The 14,307-nt window shown below is 39.1% G+C and overlaps 1 protein-coding gene across 1 annotated transcript in view; it reads right to left on the minus strand.

The window, feature by feature from the left end:
• Positions 1-14,294, minus strand: part of LOC106882767 (tRNA-dihydrouridine(16/17) synthase [NAD(P)(+)]-like) — a 15,338-nt gene extending 1,044 nt beyond the window's left edge. The window contains exons 1-11 of the mRNA XM_014933549.3: positions 13,105-14,294; positions 9,555-9,793; positions 8,623-8,782; positions 7,475-7,587; positions 6,481-6,563; positions 5,681-5,784; positions 5,164-5,308; positions 4,446-4,542; positions 3,726-3,820; positions 1,549-1,771; positions 2-77 (exon numbers count right to left, since the gene is read on the minus strand). Coding sequence (XP_014789035.2) covers positions 2-77; positions 1,549-1,771; positions 3,726-3,820; positions 4,446-4,542; positions 5,164-5,308; positions 5,681-5,784; positions 6,481-6,563; positions 7,475-7,587; positions 8,623-8,782; positions 9,555-9,793; positions 13,105-13,156 — 1,387 coding nt within the window. The 5' untranslated portion in view covers positions 13,157-14,294. The remainder of the gene's footprint in view (position 1; positions 78-1,548; positions 1,772-3,725; positions 3,821-4,445; positions 4,543-5,163; positions 5,309-5,680; positions 5,785-6,480; positions 6,564-7,474; positions 7,588-8,622; positions 8,783-9,554; positions 9,794-13,104) is intronic.
• Positions 14,295-14,307: the final 13 nt, after the last annotated feature.

Consider the following 14,307-nt stretch of genomic DNA (forward strand, 5'->3'; position numbering starts at 1 on the left):
CCTATGCAATCCAATCGTTCTACAAAGGCTTTATTTCGGCAACAGCTTCGACAAAGGCCAAAGCAGCATTTCTGACCCTGAAAGAGAAAGAGTTGAGACAGAGAAATAGAAAAGAGTTGCAAATACATCCTCACTCTCAGTCACCCCTATTCCCCCCCCCCCCGCCAGCACTGCATCTCACTCAACAACCCCCAACTGTATAGAGAGTCAAAGAGATGTGACTCACAGATCAACATAAAATATTCATATACACACATTCATGTGCATACCTGTGTGTGTGTGTATACATATTTTCTATAGCCAATACACGGTGAACACTTACGATTATTGTATGTATATATATATATATATATATATATGTTAAATCTCTGAACGAGGTATTAACAGTAACTGCACAACAAAGTGAAGTATATTTGCCACTTAAATGCGGCTGACCCCTAAGGGTGGATGTTACTGTTGCTTTTAGCCCCAGGAGAACATCTCCTCCAGCTGGGTATTGACAAACATCTGTGTCCTGTCTGTATTTGCAAAGGGAAGTCATCCTTCCCATCTTGATCTGCGATACGTACGGACTCGAGTTTCTGGGTATTTTCCCATCCTCAGCGCACGACAATCGCGGACCTTCGATGCAAAAGATATCCCGATGCAAATGTGTATATACTTTTTCCAGTGAAAATATTCACTGATCTCGAAAAAGTGAAAACAAGCAATGTTAAATCTCTGAACGAGGTATTAACAGTAACTGCACGACAAATACAGACAGGACACAGATGTTCTCCTGGGGCTAAAGCAACAGTAACATCCACCCTTAGGGGTCAGCCACATTTAAGTGGCAAATATACTTCACCTATGAGTGGTTGACGTTAGGAAGGGCATCCAGCTGTAGAAACTCTGCCAAATTTAGATTGGACCTGGTGTTGCCATCCGGTTTCACCAGTCCTCAGTCAAATCGTCCAACCCATGCTAGCATGGAAAGCGGACGTTAAACGATGATGATGATGATATATATATATATATATATATAAGTGATAAAGAAGTACAGGTGTCAATCCATTACTGCCATTTCCAAAGACTCCTTTAATTAATTACTGAAAACATTACATCGTTGTAAAGAAACCGTTTTTGTCAGATGAATTCATGAGCTTCAAACAAAGGACAATTCGACTTATTTAACAGTCACAAATTCACAGAGCAAAAAATATTTACAACAATTCTGATACTGTTCAGTTGGCATTGGGTTTCTAGAATCGGCCATAATAGATTGACACCTGTCCTTCTTTGTTACCCCTATTTTATTCATCTATCCTGGAATCTGTGCTTTGTAAATATTATAGACAGTATTTCTAATGTAAAAGTGGCTAAATAACATCCAGTTGACCTACACACCAAATATCTTTTAGCAAACAAGGCGGAATTGGTAGGGCTACAAACAATAACAACAACAACATGATAAAGACGACAGCAACAGAAACAAAAACAAGAACCACAAAAACAACAACAACAGGAACAAGAACAGCAACAACAACAAGAACAAGTCACTGTTCTAACCTTTGGGTTTGCACACAGGCCACACCTCTCGTACTTCGTCTTCCAGGTGACATCGAAACACTTCTTAGGGTAACGCATCTTCTTTTTCAGCTTCTTCTTCGATAGGTTGCTGTCCTCAATGCTCAGTTCGCCAAGGGGCCTCTTCAGTTTGCTCTTATCAGAACCTGAATCTGAGTTATTTTCACCTTTTTGTTTCTTTGATTGTGTGTTCAATTCCGAAGGACTGAAGGAGGAGGACAGAGAATTGCATTAATACCAGGGATTAGATGGGGATTAAGGATTGGGTAGGAATTAGAGGTATATTAGGGATTAGGGTAGGGATTAAGGGACACTAGGGTTTGAAGTGATATTCTGTAGCAATTCTCGTCTTTGCTAACACAGGAGGCTAAAAAGATTGGCCGTAAGCAGGCTTTACTCTTCAAAGAACAAGAGTACAGCAGACAGCCATGTTTAAATACGATTTCTAAATCTCGTTTTCAACTGGATGTAGAAAAAAAACAATAAAAAATATAACGTGTTATAATATCAGTAACTGTTGCCAACAAGGGACTTGTCAGTGGCTCGGGCTGAGAGTTAATTGTTGATTAAATGTGAGTTGAGAGGAATTGGGACAGTTTTTTTCATATTTGCAAATGGTATCTGAATCTTTGCTGTTTGGAGAATGGAGCTGAAGAAATTGTGGAAAAAAAGGGATAGCAGTTTTAGTGCAAGTCAGAACGGTCATAATGCACCGAGGTAATGATGTAAGGACTGTGAATAATGATGGTGCTGCTGCAGAAAGTGCAACAGCAATGTTGCAGCCGATGGAGACAAGTTCTACAACAGAGAAACGAACAAGGGGAGACAACTGTGTTGGCATGGACATGATGCGAATGGACGATGTGAGTGTATAAAAACCAATACAGAAATGCGTAGGTGTAGGCTGTGGGTGTTAAGTCTGCTTCATAAACATATGGTTTTGGGTTCAATCCCATTCCACTCCACTAGAAATTACTAAAGACCGTGAATAAAGAACAGGTGATCAAGTGTGGAATAGGAGAAAAGAACAAAACTGAAATTCACAGAGAGCAAGTTAAAGAGATTGAAGAGAAACCTTTGCATGGTCAGTTTTTGAAAGCCACTGAAGATCTATGTGGAACAAAAACCTGGGCTTGGTTGAAAAAGGAAAATTGAAAAAGAAACAGAGAGCCTTCTTATAGCAGCTTGAGGTCAAGCGATAAAAAACAAAGAACTTGAGAAAATATGTGTATAGGGAGAAAGAGTGAAAAAAATGTAAATTCTGTGGAATTTGGAATGAGACAGTGACACACATTGCTGCAGAATTTTCCAAGTTGGTTCAGAGAGAATATAAGAAATGGAAGCATGACCAAGTCGTGAGAGTGTTGCACTGGAAATGGGGATTTGAATCTGGTAGTATTTGGTAGAATCATCGGGTTGAAAGAGTATTTGAGTCAAAGAAATGCAAGATTTTATGGGATTTTCCAATTCAAACAGATAAGAAGATACAAAATAATAAACCAAATATAACAGTAATAGACAAGAAAAAGCAATGTTGTTCACTAATTGATCCATCATGTCTGTTTGATTCCAGGATTGTAAAGAAAAATGAAAAATGAAAAATATATGTTTTAAAATTTGAAATTGCGAAAATTTGCAATGTGAAAACTGTAAAGATTGTGTCTGTAATAATGGGTGTATTGGGAAGCGTGAGTAAAAATATGGACAAATGGTTGAAGGAGATTGGAATAGAATGTCCTGTAGAACTTCTGGATATTTAAGGTTATATGTAGTAACCCACTATCCATATAAATTCTACCAGGATAAGAGCAAACCCAAGTGAAGTTGAGTACTACTACTACTACTACTACTACTACTACTAATAATAATAATAATGGTTTTAAATTTTGCCACAAGGGCAGCAATTTTGGGGGAGGGGATGAGTCGATTACATCGACCCCAGTGTTCAACTGGTATTTATTTTATTGACCCCGAAAGGATGAAAGGCAAAGCCGACCTCAGTAGAATTTGAACTCAGAATGCAGTGATGGGCGAAATACCACAAAGCGTTTCACCCGGTGTGCTAATGATTCTGCCAGTTCACCGCTTTAATAATAATAATAATAACAACAATATCCCAGTGATGAAGCAAGAAAGAAAGAAGGGTAAATGCGTCTTACTCTGGTCTAACATAAGGCTGACAGATCCAGTAGGGATGCGGCAGGGATGTTTTATAGGCAATGCTTGGGTCTTCTTTAATTCTCTCAATGTCTCTCTGGTAAAAGAAAAGATTAACGAGAGATTATTTCAGAGGAAAAAACACCAGATGAGGGATGGGATAGAAGAGGAGGGAGAGAGAGAAGAAGAAGGAAAGGGGAGGGAAAAAGTGAGGTAGAGAGATTGAAAGAGAGGAAGAGGAAGAGAGCAAGGAAGAGGAAGACAGAGAGGGAAAGGAAGGGAAAGAGTGAGAGAGAGAGATTGAAAGAGAAAGGTGGAGAGAGGAGTAGGAGGAGAGAGGTCTCATACAAACTTAGATTTCCACACACACTGTACACGCATAGATACACTTGCCCAGACACACTCACACACAGACTGCCACATGCATGTTAAGGTGCTTAAAAACTACATACACATGCATACACACAATTCCACGCTTGCTCAGATGCACACAATTGTACATACACACACTTTTACAGGCATTTGCACACACACACACACACACACATTGGGTTGTGAGATAAATTTCTTCATTTTACAGGGTGTCCACAATGTCTGGGTACATGGAGTAAACAAAATCATAACATAAACGATTAAATATAAGAAATAATAATTTCTTAAAACATGTGTTAATCCCCATATGCCCAGGGTTAAACAACAACTACCGGCTGGGTTCCACCTACCAGGCATCTCTCTCTCATCAGTTGGGTTGCCATCTTAAAGCACTCCACAGTTTTTCCTTTAGCAACTTCCTCGCGAATGTCTGGATGAATTTGGATACTGAAATGTTGAAATAGTAAGAAATATGACTGATAAATCGAGCAGAGAAATAATAATAATATTAATGATGATGATGAGAAAGTCTTTTACATTTCAAGCCTACGCTCTTCGATAGAAAGGAACACAGAAATAAACAGGGAGAGAACATAAAAAAAGGTCTAGTGGCTAGCGATCAATCATGGCGAATGCCAGACAGAGGGGTCACAGAGGAGAGCTAGAAAGAAGTACTTTATTAAGTACTGGTGATCCCAAAACGAATGTGCGTCTGCATGTGTAGGTGTGTGGATGATGGTGTGGGTGCTGGGAAGTGGTCAGTGCGTGTTAGTGTGCGCAGGGCAAGGTGGTGTGATGTGGTGTGTGGGGAAGGTGAGAGTGGGGGAAGCAAGGGTGGGGTGTAAGGGATAGGGATAAACAAGCTGCATCTGGCCTAAAATATTCCACCTGTTTTATGATCCAACAGGCCGTATCTGGCCTCTCACATTAACCACACAATGCCATTTTAAAAATAAACAAATACATCATTGAAGCTAGGTTTTGGGGGGGGGGGGGGTAATGCATGATTAATTTAAAAGAAAGAAATGAATAAATAAACATTATAATTGAGAAAAAGCGAAAACTCACGCATGATGGAACATTTTAAACATATGTCCTCGAATGTATGACATTGGACATGGATACGCATCAACCATCTTCATGTATTCCTCTGCAACTTCCCAAATCGGTGGATTGATGCCATTAAACAATGCTGGATTATGCAAATTACCCTCTGCAAAATCAAGAAGATTTAATTCTATATTTTCCAAAAATACAAAAGATATTTTACTTTTCATCGTCCCTCCATTTCTTCCGACTGCCATCAATATCTGATATGGTCTTCAGGCTGGTAATTTGGAATACAACCAAGCAGACCCATGAATAAAGACAATCCAACCATGCCAATCTTACCTCATTTTCAGGCACAGTGTCATCAAAGAATACACTATCCAGTGTGTCCCTTTTTTTTTTTAAAGAAGATATGAAGTGACTTCATAGAGACATGGTTGTTATTTTTATAAAAGTTAAGTGCTTGCACAGACTTCCTTCACTGGTTTCATTTGGTGTGTGTGTGTGTGTGGAATGGAGTGGTGGGTGTTCTTACCTGCAGACATGACTCCATTTACCCCAGTCTCTTTCACACACCTGTCGACATCTTCAAGGTACTGAATGTTGCCATTTGCAAACACAGGAATATTGACATTCTCCCTTTGAAATAAAACAAAAAAAATAATAAATAAATGAACAAACACAAAAAAAACGTCAACAATAACACACACACACACATATATAAACGCAGGCATGGCCATGTGGTAACAACTTAGTGTCCCAACCAGAGGTTCTGAGTCCGGTCTCATTGTGTGGCACCTTGGGAAAGTTCTACTAGAGACAACCAAATCCTTGTCAATTCGTTTAAGAGACAGAAACTGAAAGAAGCTCATTGTGTGTGTGTATATATATATATATATATATATATATATATATATATATATCAGGGACATGGTGCCTAGGTAGGCAAGGTAGATAGTGCCTACCTTGAATAAAATAGATTGATAGCAACATTTTCCTTTTGAGACACAAGGCATATTTTACAAATCTGCCTAATCACTGTGTCTCTATGGTAAGAAACTATATTAGGAGCTCTTATTTGAAATACTGTGTACATTACATAATATATTTGATGGGCTTCTTTTAGTTTCCATCTACCAAATTCACTCACAAGGCATCGATTTACCTGGGGCTATAGTCAAAGATAGTTACCCAAGTCGCCACACAGTGGGACTGAACCCGGAACCTTGTGGTTGGGAAGCTAACTTCTTACCACATAACTACGCATGTTTAAGTCATGTAAATAAAAAACAAACCAAAACATTGTTTTAAGATGGACTTAAAACGAAGTCTTACTTCACTGCTTTGATATGTTTCCAACTGACCAGACCAGTGATTGGTCCTTTCTGTTCGCGAGTTCTGCCATGCACAGTCAGCAACTGTAAAAGACCAGAAGGGAAAAAAACTGGTTCAATGATGATGGTTCATTAACATATAATTCTTTAATTAATACACAACAAATACAGACACACACGTGAAAATATTGTCCCTAAGATTCTTTAACCCTTAAGCATTCTCTCACCATCCCTCACCAGTCTTCAAGCAAGCTAATATTTCTTTGTGGGGCCAGACATGTTCCCACAAAAGATTAGAAATGATGATGATGATGATGATGTTTTTCTGTATCATGGCATATTAAAAGGAGAAAAGGCACAAACACTGGACTGTCCGTCTGTCTGTGTGTAGCACCCACTTTGAGAACCTATGCTCCAAAGCCCTAATTTAATGATTGACGAAGGGAGGTAAGTCCCTAGCATTTTGAATCCTGGTGTTGGACACCTTAATTCTCATTAGTGCCAACATGGAGACTGAACATTAAATGATGATGAACTCCCACAATTTACAATATCCATTAAAGTTCAGAGCCAATGAATGGAGCCCACATGAAAGTGTTCTGGTGTTAAGGTAAATTATGGACACCCTGTGTGTGTATATATATATCATCATCATCGTTTAACGTCTGTTTTCTATGCTGGCATGGGTTGGATGGTTCGACTGGGGACTGGCGAACCAGATGGCTGCACCAGGCCCCAATCTGATCTGGCAGTGTTTCTACAACTGGATGCCCTTCCTACTCCAAGAGTGTAGTGGGTGCTTTTTACGTGCTACCGGCACAGGGGCCAGAACAGCTGGCATCGACTACAATCGGATGGTGCTTTTTACGTGCCACCGGCACAGAAGCCAGTCAAAGCGGCACTGGCATCGGCCACGTTCGGATGGTGCTTTTTACTGTACCAAATGTAGATTGGTACAATACAAATAGACAGAGGCAAGAAAGTAGTGTACTCACCTGACAACCAGCCTCTTCCAGCATCTGAGCATATTTCACTGTTCTCTCAACGCTCTCGAATACACGTATCTTGCAGGTAACAGGGACACTGAGCTGACGGTTGCAGAGATCCACTGAGAAGAGAGAGAGAAAGGAATTGAAACAATTGATGTTCGACATGGAACTCTTTAGCATTGAAACGGATTATTAACCAGTCCGAATATTCCATGTTTCATGCTAAAACTGACTAGATCCAACCTCTCACACCTGCCCTACTATGTCATTCTGAAAACATGCAAACACACCACTGAAATCTCAAAACTACAAGATAATGTGTGGTTAATTCAAAACAATGTGAATGAATAAGCATTACTGTTGATAAAGAAATCATCATCATTGTTTAACATCCTCCTTCAATGCTGCCATCCTTAGGTTTTGAGTTCAAATTCTGCCGAAGTTGACTTTCTCTTCCATCCTTTCAGGGCTGATAAAATGAGTACCAGTTGAACACTGGGGGTCAATGTAATTGATCTATCTCTCACATGAAGCTGCTGGCCTTGAGCTAAAATTTTAAACCATTATTATTATTATTATTATTATTATGGTGGTGAGCTGGCAGGATTGTTAGCACGATGGGCAAAATGCTTAGCAGCATTTCATATGTTTTTACATTTAGATTCTACTAAGGTCAACTTAGCCTTTCAGGGACTGTGAAATAAGTACCAGCTGAACATTGGGGTCGATGTAATCAACTTACCCCCTCCTCCGAAACTGCAGGCCTTGTGGCAAAATTTGAAATCATTACTACCACCACTACTTCTACTAAAACTCAAATTCCGCCAAAATCAATTCTGCCTTTCATCCAATCAGGGTTGAGAGAATAAAGTACTCAAGTACTAGGTCCTTGCTACAAACTGGAGTGTGACTTTGTTACACACTGGAGTGTAACCTTGCTACAAACTGGAGTGTGACTTTGTTACACACTGGAGTGTAACCTTGCTACACACTTGAGTGTTACCTCAATACATACTGGAGTCTGGTTGGTGCAAACTGAAATGTAACAAAATTTGACGTCACGACACACTGGAGTGTAAACTTTGCTACAAACTCGAGTGTGACTTTGCTAGTTACCAAATGATCAATAATGAGAGAAAGTCGTAGAAACTCACCCATTTTGTAGAGAAGATCCCATTCGTCTTGAAGAAAGGCACCATAGTGTCCCTTTTTAGCAATTTTCTGAGGACATCCAAGATTGATATCAATAGCATCACAATACTTCTCTGCTAATTTGGCTGCTTGGAGCAAAGTCTGTGGGTCGTTGGCACAAAACTGAACACAACAAAAAACAAGCAATATCATTTTTAAAACAATCATTATTATTATTATTATTAGGTGAGCTAACAGAACATTGAGACAAAATGCTCGGCAACAGCTCTTCCATTTTTTCACAATCTTTCTTCAATCTTTCTTGAGACCCAACTACACTTTAGTTGAACAAAACAGAATGCTTCATAAGTAATATAAACATCCTAAATTCAGTGATGGCGTTAATGAAGATGTTATGCATTAATTTAATGTATTAAACTTATCTTTATTAATGTATATCAAATTATACATACGAGATCGTTGCCAGTGCCGCTGGACTGGCTCCTGTGCAGGTGGCACATAAAATACACCATTTCGAGCGTGGCTGTTGCCAGTACCACGTGACTGGCCTTCGTGGCAGTGGCATGTAAAAACACCCACTACACTCTCGGAGTGGTTGGCGTTAGGAAGGGCATCCAGCTGTAGAAACTCTGCCAAATCAGATTGGAGCCTGGTGTAGCCTCCTGGTCCACCAGTCCTCAGTCAAACCGTCCAACCCATGCTAGCATGGAAAGCGGACATTAAACGACGACGTTATACAAGATTTGCACAGAAATAAGAGTTAGAACCTGTGATCAGCCTGTGGACCTTTTTCTTAGGAAATTTTTGCCTGCCACTCTGAAAAGTATCCCTACCCCTGGTCTAACCCATGCAAGCATGGAAAAGTGGCTGATGATGATGATGATGATGATAAAGATGGGGAGAAAAGATGATATTTCGTTTTCATTTTACTTACTTGAACAATCAGTGGTCGGTCTTCTTCGCATGTGGTCAAAGATTCTTCCCGGTACGTCTGGTTCCGTGTGAAGACGGAAGCGTGTAGCATCGGTGTATAGCACAGCTGAGCTCCATACTTCCGGCTCAACATCCGCCAGGCCAACTCGCTCTGGTCCACCATCGGCGCCACAACATATTTGGCGCTGTTCAGCTTTGTCTGCCAAAATTCAAAGCCTTTAGGCTTTTCAGAAGATTTGTCTGAAACACAAACAAACAAAATCACGGCATGAGTACAGGGTGAAGAGGTTGGAATGGGGTGAGAGAAGGGAAAATTGATTCAATTTGCTTTTGTTTTGGATAGAAGGAATACCGATATAAACTCTTAAGGAACTTGGTCTGATGCTTTGTTTGTTGCTTCTGCTAAATCCTTGCCTTTATAATAACAGTGACAAGCAAACTTTAGGTTAGTTAAAATATGTTTGTGACATATTTTCACATTTAATCCTTTTGTTACTGTATTTATTTTGAGATGTTCTGTGTTTCTTTCAATTACTTTACGTATAACAAAGAATTTAGTAAAGTAACTTAGTTATCATTAAGCTAGTGGTAGGAACATAAATTGTGACTAAGGTTTGGTGGAAGATTTTAATTCAAAACTTATGAAAACAAGACATTTGTACTACAGAGCCAGAACCGGTTTCAGCCGGGTTGGTATCAAAAGGGTTAAGAATTGTTTCTCATATACATTTTACCATATTTCTGTTGAGATGCTCTGTGTTTCTTTCAATTGACTTTAGATATATCAAAGAATTTAGTAAAATAACTTAGTTATCATTAAGCTAGTAGTAGGAAGGTTTGGTGGAAGATTTTTATTCAAAACTTATGAAAACAAGACATTTGCACTACAGAGTCAGTTTCAGCCGGGTTGGTAACGAAAGGGTTAAAGGCAAACTCGATTAAAGGCAGTGTAGAGAAAAAGATGTCAGTGTGTTTATACAACAGAAAGTAAGAGATTTGAGAGAAAAACTGGGAGCATGAGGCATCAGATGTAGTGAGCAAGAGAGAAGACTGTGCTGGTACGGTCTCCCATTTTTTCCCTCTCTCTCTTCATTGTATTAACGGGCGGACATAAAGACTGTGGACCACAGCCCCTTTTCCTTTTTTTTTCCTAGAATCCCCCATTTTTGAGTAGGGAGATTCAGATCCTGTAAAAAAGAACAAAAAAAAACGGCATTTTAAAATTTTAATTTCCCCCCCAAATTCTTCAATTTTCACTTTTTTCAGAATTTTTTTTTTAATGCGAAATATGTAGAAAAATACGGAGATTAGAATTTTTTAATGCCATTTAAAAAAAAATTTTTGGGGCAGAATCAGAATCTCCGTACTCGAAAATTGGGGGATTCTATAAAAACCAAACTAAAATAAAAAACCGAAAGGGGTCCCCGTTCTTTACGTCCTCCGTATTAATGAAATTGATAAATATAGTTCAAAAGATTTTTAAAGAATTATATCGGTAACAGCACAAATTTAAGGTGACTGTCTGGTCAGTGTTTACCTATTTATCAACTTCTATAAAAGTTGATAAATGGGTAACTTTAAAATATTCAACAATTGTTTATTGAGGTGACGGAAGGAGGGGGGGGAGGGGAGAAAGACGAACAATTAAACGCACAAAACGTCTTTTTGTATCCTCTTCCGATATATATATATTTACTCTTTTACTTGTTTCAGTCTTTTGACTGCTGCCATGCTGGAGCACTGTCTTTAGTCGAGCAAATCGACTCCAGGACTTATTCTATCGGCCTCTTTTCCCGAACCGCTAAGTGACGGGGACATAAACACACCAGCAACAGTTGTCAAGCGATGTTGGAGGAACAAACACAGACACACACACATATACAAATATACAATGAGCTTCTTTCAGTTTCCGTCTACCAAATCCACTCACAAGCCTTGTGAGTGGATTTGGTAGACTGAAAGAAGTCCGTCGTATATATGTATATGTGTGTCTGTGTTTGTCCCTCCAGCATCGCTTGACAACCGATACTGGTGTGTTTACGTCCCCGTAACTTAGCGGTTCCGCAAAAGAGACCGATAGAGTAAGTACTAGGTTTACAAAGAATAAGTCCTGGGGTCGATTTGCTCGACAAAAAGCGGTGCACCAGCAGGGCGACAGTCAAATGACTGAAACAAGTAAAAGAGTATATAATATATATGTGTGTATATATATATATATATATATATATATACACACACACACAAATGTTTTGAATTCTATTTTCACCAAGCCCACAAAATATTCCGTATATATGTTTATAACAAGGAAGAAAATTAAACAAAGAAATTCGCCCTCATTTCTAAATACAAAAGTCTTTGACGAATGATGTAATCGGATCGCAATGGAAACTAATTCTACTGCACAACAGATGTTGGTTTTCTTCCATACTAAAGGAAAACTTCACCAGTTTTAATGAATTTAATTAAGGTTGATCTGAAGATGAACAACAACGGTTAATGACATTCATTAAAATAAGTTAATTACGTGAAGAGATGAGTTCCGTGTTGTTGGTCAGAGAGACCTACTTCGAATTAATAACTTGATAGTTTAGTTACGAAAACGTATTTCTGACAAGATAAACGTAATGTTTGTTAAAATATAATATATAAAATGCCCCTTTGTACTCATTTCTGTGACGATGGGGGATTATTTTCTACAGTTTTTGTAAGAAAAACTTAAGGCCTAGTCTATAACAAAGGCAGACACTGGAAGTTGAGTCGATTCACTGAGGATTGAGAAAATCAACATTCGTCTTTAAAAGCAACGGGACAAACGATTCCGAAACCATAGTTGCTGTTTGGGTCCCAGGTTAGCTCTGACCAAATGGGACTACGGATCAAAGGTACTCCAATCGTGACTATCACATCTTTTTTTCCAGACGTAATGCACATCCGAAAACTACATAACCCAATGCGTCCTTCAATTCTTTTGTAAAAGTATGTGATTTGAAGGAGACCTACTTGGTATTTCTAGCAGGTCAAGCAACTAAGTATAGTCTTTTCTTCTTCGTTGACACGTCCAGGCTAATGATCTTGGGTGGTGCCAAAGATCACCTTTCCATACTAACTAGGTTAACGCGTAGGGTCCAGATGGACTATATGTAATCTAAACCTTTCCCCCCCTTATTTTATTATTTTTTTTACGGAATCCCACGTTTTAGGCTATAGAGATTCCGATTCTGAAAAAAAATTTTCAAAAATTTCAATTTCAAAATTTCGATTCCGCCCTCCCCCCGGGTTTTATATAGATCCACAGGGTAAACCTAACCCTAACACTAGTTTTGTGAGATTTGGCTGTTATTTCTAGCATGTAAATAGCCTGCTTGGTGGTGGTGGTGGTGGGGGAATTGAAATTTTTCAAACGATTTATTTTCAGAATCGGAATCTCCATAGCCTAAAACGTGGGATTATGTAAAAAAAATTAATAAATAAGGGGGGGGGGGGAAGGTTCAGATTACATATAGTCCGTCTCTACCAAAGTATGTATTAGATACACAATTAGATATAATTACCTGGTTCGTTTTCGCACATTGTTGGTTCAGTAGCCGGGGCCCCGGCCGCCATAATTGATAAGATGAAGTTATATTTAAAACAATTCAGGCAGAGGGTCAGCTATGGAGAGGCAGGTTCGTCTCTAGGAATAGTTGTAAGCACTTGTGGTAAAGATTTGCTCGAGTAAGACAGAAACGAAACGGAGGATGACCACAGCATGATCACATCATCAGGTTCAGTATTACCGACGGTGTCTTGTGAAAAGAATCCCTCACGAAATAAATTCCGAGTAGCGAGGTGAAATAACTCCAGCCGAAAACATTCCCGTTCCAAACACGACTATCCCATCTAGTTTCCAGCTACTAAGAATTTATAGTTTCTCCTTTTGAAATAATTTGTCCAACAAACTAAAAAGCATTATCAGGTTGTTTAATACACATTCGAAAATCGGTCTTTCCTAATGCCACCTTAGAATTCACTTTCACCCCAAATTGGGTTCTTGTTATTCGACTCTTACATACACACACACGTTATAAAAGTGTCCTTTAAATGTATTTCTTTTTATCAAAGACGGGGATTTGAAGCTGCTATTTCTAGTAGGTCACGAGATGGTTAAAGAAACGGTGGCCGGTAATAAAGTCACAATTAATATAGGGGATCCTGACAAACAAACAAAAAAAAAAAACCTACGACAGCTCCCTTTCCCGGACAAAATCCCTTTTTTTTAAAAATAAGATAATGTGCTCTTTTATGGGGACAGCGAATGATTTTGAGGGAGATTTGGCTGTTGTCTCTCGCAAGTAGAGCGGCAGCGTTTGAACCTCTACTCCCAACTCCAACGTTGGTTCGTATTTCACGTGGAAAGTACTGGACCAGAACCGGATTAAAATTTTGTAAGTCCTTCCACCCCGTCCTGAGCTATAATCCTACGAGGGACTCAATGATATTTTATATTTTCAACAATTTTTCTCACGAGCTCCTCCAGCTAGCGGAGACCCATGGGTTGCACCCTCTAAAGAAGTCATGGGACTTTCTGAATGGTACGCCTAACGAAAATCCACCTCGAGCTTTTTTAGTAGCGCAATCCACCTCACGGAAAAAATTGCACATACCTGCTCAAAACCCTATACCTTAATCCGGCATTGCATATGACCAATTTATGATCATATCCGGATATGACAAACTTTTAAGACAAGTCATAAGTCACGTTGCACATGCGCAGA

The sequence above is a fragment of the Octopus bimaculoides genome, chromosome 27, assembly GCF_046866305.1.
Source record: "Octopus bimaculoides isolate indiv1 chromosome 27, ASM4686630v1, whole genome shotgun sequence".
Lineage (NCBI taxonomy): Eukaryota > Metazoa > Mollusca > Cephalopoda > Octopoda > Octopodidae > Octopus > Octopus bimaculoides.